The following is a 5264-nucleotide window of genomic DNA, read 5'->3' on the forward strand; positions in this document are numbered from 1 at the left end:
AATTGCCCATCTTTAATAACATATAGATCCGCCCCTGACGACAACCACAAAGGGTGAAAGTTGAAACATAATCAACAGAAGAAAAAGCAAAAGCAAAGAGATCCATAGAGAGAAGTTATACAATAAGAGACGACAAAAGTGAACGTAAGAGTGTGTGTTTGTGAAAAAGAGTTTTTAGTAGCATAAATTGTGAGCCGAGCATGATTTTGAAGAATCAATCGAGTCTGTTAAAAATGGGTTACTCATTCTCTTAAACGGCCTTGTAAGTTGGGAGAGTTATCCACTGATTTATAGAAGAGTCAGACCACTATTTTATCGATGTGAAACAATAAAGGAAACCAATATACCCGACAATGTGTCGGGTGGGATGATCATCAGACTTCCACACTAACTACATAGATTCAATCACTGACTTGAGTCCACTTTGATACTTATGTCATTTCTTACTCCATCTTCTACTACATACACGGAAACAGAAACATGTGTGTATGTAGTGGAAGCTGGAGTAGGAAATGACATAAGTGATCCTAAATGGACCATCCGCCACCATCTTAAGAGGTTTTATAAGAGGGAGTTATCCAGAGAAGGAAGTCATAATCACAGGATGGTTTTCAATAGAATGTAGATTTTGAATGGATTTGATAAAATTGAATATGAGAGCAAGCTATGGTGTAAATTGAATATATGTGTATATGGATATTTATGTGAAGAGTGGGGAAAAAAGCAAAAGAAAATGTCTTTCTCAAGCACGGATCCCAATGGAATGCTGGAACGATGCCCAGCATTGCTTGCTGGAACAGGAACTCATTCTTTTTGTATCTCCACTACATAGAGAGATACTCCTACAAAACAAAAACAAAAGATACAACAGACTCTTGGATTTTCGCTTAGATTTCGTCTCTCCTCCTATAAAACAAAACACACCTCCCATCCCTCATTTCAATTCACAAAGAAATACTCCATCATTAGTGTATTCGTTTCCAATCATTGACATGCTTCCTTGCTCCATCTAAACAAGCAAACATGGCTGATGAAAGCAACAACAGCAATTGGTTGGGATTCTCTCTCTCAGCTCCAAGCATGGACGACCACCCCTCCTCTAACGCCGTTACCACTCCCGCCCCCATCAACTTCAACTACCCCGGCTTCTGCTACGGCGACGCCCCCAGCTTCTACTCCCACTTAACCGTCATGCCTCTCAAATCCGACGGCTCCCTTTGCTTGATGGAAGCCATCAACCGCTCTCAGCCACAAGGTGCCTTTCTCAGATCTCAATCCCCTCTCCCTTTGCATGTCTGCTTATATTTGTATAATGAATGTGTTACTGCATTGACTACAGCTCCGAAGCTGGAAGATTTCTTCGGAGTGGGCCATCCCCATCACTACGAAGGAGGAATGGCGCTGAGCCTCGACAGCATGTACTACCACGCCAACACTCAACCCACCGCGACCGATTTCCTCAGCTCCGACCACCTTCACCTCCAGGAGTATCCACTTTACTACGCGCCGCCTGACCACGCTTCTCCGCCCGACCAAATATCCGGTGGAGAGGCGTATAATGAGCTGCAGACTCTAAGCCTTTCGATGAGCCCCGGCTCGCAGTCCAGCTGCGCCACCGCCCCTGTTGCCTTAGTCAGCTACGACAACAAGAAAAGAGGGCAGGAGAAAGTCGATCAGAAGCAGATCGTTCACCGCAAATCCATTGACACATTCGGCCAGAGAACCTCTCAGTACAGAGGCGTCACCAGGTAATAAATAAACCCCTATTTTTCTTTTCTTTTTTTTTTTTTGTCAAAAACTATACTAATATGAATGGTTCAAAATCAGACATCGATGGACTGGGAGATACGAAGCTCATTTATGGGACAACAGTTGCAAGAAAGAAGGCCAGAGCAGGAAGGGAAGGCAAGGTTAGTGTAATGTAATTTGTTCCATTCTATTAGAATATGTTTATTAGTAATAATCATGGGACTGACTTATATCCTATTTTATTGGCATTCAAATTGGTGTGGGGCGATGCGGACGAATTCTCCTTTTGCAGTTTACCTTGGTAAAATGAGTTTAGTACTTAATTGTTATTGTGAAATGCTATTTTGAGTGTGGAGTGTTTCTTGTTATAGAGTGTGATTTATGTTTGGCAATTCAGGAGGGTATGATATGGAACAAAAAGCTGCCCGGGCTTATGATTTGGCCGCACTCAAGTACTGGGGACCCTCCACACACATCAATTTTCCGGTCTGTCTTGACTTTACTCTCTCTTCACTTTTTATGTTACCATTTTGTCTTTCTTTTACTAACACATCACATCGCAGTTGGAGAATTACCAACAAGAGCTGGAAGAAATGAAGAACATGAGCCGCCAAGAATACGTTGCTCATCTCCGGAGGAAAAGCAGTGGCTTCTCTAGGGGAGCTTCCATCTACAGAGGAGTCACAAGGTCTAGACATGTCCTGTTTTTTCTGGACTTGATAATTTGGTGTTCTTGATATGTGTATTGTTATTTAGCAGACATCATCAACACGGTCGCTGGCAAGCCCGCATCGGCCGCGTCGCCGGCAACAAGGATCTCTATCTCGGCACATTCAGTGAGTTGGAACTTGGAAATCATTGTTACATTCTCTTCTTCAAACTGCGTTACCTTATTTTTGTATTATCAATAGGTACGCAGGAGGAGGCTGCGGAGGCGTACGACGTCGCGGCCATCAAGTTTAGAGGCGTGAACGCGGTGACGAACTTCGACATCACGCGCTACGACGTGAAGAGGATCATGGAGAGCAACGGCCTTCTCCCTGGTGAAATGGCGCGACGGAACAAAGAGATTGTCGTTGTCACGGCCTCTTCTTCGAACGACAATAATGCGGTTGTTGTGGCCAAGGAGTGTGAGTGGAGAGTGGCGCTGCCTAATGGCATGGGCGAGGCGGGGAAGATGTCCCTTGCCAGCTCGAGGGAGGGCAGCCCGGACCGGAACAATGTGCTTCCCCTCCAATTTCCTGCCCTGCCTAACAAGTTTTTCCCCTGCCCCACGGGGGGCGAGGGCGCGGCCGCTTGGATCCCTGCTGCCGGCCCAATGCGGGCCCAAGTGCCGCTCTTCTCTGCCTGGGCTGCGGATATTAAGTGACACGTCTTCGTTGTTGGGATGGATGTGTTTTGCTTGTACAAAAAGGAAATATTATCTCAAGGCAAATTAAGGGGTGGTTTGGTTTGATGTAGGATTATTAATGTTCTTAGCAATTTGTGTAGGAAGGTCCAAACTTTTTCCACTAAACCGGTTTGGACAGCTTTCAATGAAATTAATGGGCTTTTTGTGAATGATGATTAGATTTAAGCTCCAAGAAGAGAAAGAGAACTTTTACTTTTGTAAGAATGATTCTTTGACTTGGCCATAACTACTAGTACCAAAAAAATCAATTTCTCTAGTTTGGTGGAGCTTTCCATGCAGAGTAATAATTTCATCTTCTTTCTTTTATGAAAACTGGTTTTGGCATTTAAATCATGGTGACTTTTGTGCTGTCTAGTCATATTCAGAGCCCCTACAAGGAGTTATCCATGGGAAATGTTTCCTCAGACCAAACATGATTATTTCAGGAATTAAAATGTTGATTAAGAGTACTCTATTCATTCCATGTTAATGGAGTCATTTTTCTATTTTAGGAAATTTCAAGTTAATTGAGTCATTTCTATTTTTTTAAAAAGTAATTCTCCTTTTTACTTTATTCTCTCTTACTTTACTCTCTCTTACTTTTTTCACCATCAATTTAACACACTATTCATAAACTTCGTATAGAAGAGAAATACCTCCGTTAACAAGAAATGGAGGGAGTAATTACTAATTGTGTGGCCAATGGTAAAAAAAGGGCATTGAGAGTGGTGTCCAATTTGGGTAGATATGTTACTGTAGGGTGAGAATGATGCATGTATGAAAGCCTAGATTTTTGCAGGCAAATGCAAGATATGCTGTCCAATTGCAGAGTGTGATTGATATTCATTGCCCTATCATTACATTTACAACTACCCCATGAAGGTTTTACTCAAAGCTTGGTAATATTATTGCAACTGATGGGGTGCGTACTAAACAAGCCCAACAGCAATGACGGCCCATCAGCCCAAAGCCCAAGGAAGAGTATGAGTTCGGCATTACCAAAGAGTTCGGCCTCAGCCTACAGCTCGGTAAAAGCCAACCTATCAAGCTCTGCTCTCAGGTCGGCATCAAGCTCTACTCTCAGATCGGCAACCAAAGCAGGAGTATGAGTTCGGCATTACCAAAGAGTTCGGCCTCAGCCTACAGCTCGGTAAAAGCCAACCAATCAAGCTCTGCTCTCAGGTCGGCATCAAGCTCTACTCTCAGATCGGCAACCAAAGCAGTTCGGTCTCAGTATTCGACCGAACAAGGAGTTAGTGGACCCATACAGGATGTCCAACACACCCACTACCACGTGGTGTCAACTCAGGCCACGATCGTAGGCCATGACCTACGCTACATCCACGATCTTAGGCCATGACCTACACGACATCCACGACTTAGGGTGGTGATGCAAGCCACGATCTTAGTCCAAGATATAAATGGAACTTAGATCTGATATGAGAAGGTTAAGCTCTCTAGAGATAAAACACCATATAGCAAATAGCAAGTTTGTATTTGTAAGCTGTAGAAAACAGATCAAGCAATACAATCTTGCCCTCCCTTTTTCCCGTGGACGTAGATTTACTTCAGTAAATCGAACCACGTAAATTCTTTGTGTCTGTATTTTCATTCTCTACCAGCATTTGCTAACATCAAAAATTCGCGGATCCATCACTGGCGCCGTCTGTGGGAAGCAGAGAACAAAATTTGTGATAAAGCGAATTTTTGATCCATTTTTTTCCACCCAAAAAATGCATACCAGATCGCAGAGTACCCGTATTCCTGCCCGTGAGAACCAGGAGGAAGCCAATCCATCCCATAGGTCTGGAAAACAGCCTAGGGATAAATCCACCACCAGTTCTCATGGCGAAGGAACAGGCCGCTCCAAAAATCGTCCCACTGAGTCTTCCCAGCAGCCTGATTTGAATGAGGCTGTCAAGCTGTTCTTGGCTGAGAAGCAGGATGAGTTCTTAGCCTTCCTGCAAAAGAGCCAAGAGCCGAAGACGAAAGCGGAGGATTCTCCTTCCTCATCCAGACATGAAAGTCACTACCGCAGTAGTGCCGTGTCTTCCAGGAAGAAGAATCCTCAACCCCGACATATTCCTGCTCTTCCTCGGTACCGGAATCACAGGAGAACTCAATC

General features: G+C 44.0%; 1 protein-coding gene across 1 annotated transcript; it reads left to right on the plus strand.

The window, feature by feature from the left end:
• Positions 1-805: 805 nt before the first annotated feature.
• LOC121773724 (AP2-like ethylene-responsive transcription factor ANT) lies at positions 806-3308 on the plus strand. Its single transcript, XM_042170641.1, has 8 exons — positions 806-1255; positions 1340-1748; positions 1828-1910; positions 2042-2050; positions 2147-2235; positions 2313-2437; positions 2509-2585; positions 2661-3308. The coding sequence occupies exons 1-8, from the start codon at positions 1024-1026 to the stop codon at positions 3116-3118; spliced, it is 1482 nt and encodes a 493-aa protein (XP_042026575.1). The 5' UTR covers positions 806-1023; the 3' UTR covers positions 3119-3308.
• The last annotated feature ends 1956 nt before the right edge of the window (positions 3309-5264 follow it).

This window comes from Salvia splendens, chromosome 17, assembly GCF_004379255.2.
Source record: "Salvia splendens isolate huo1 chromosome 17, SspV2, whole genome shotgun sequence".
NCBI lineage: Eukaryota > Viridiplantae > Streptophyta > Magnoliopsida > Lamiales > Lamiaceae > Salvia > Salvia splendens.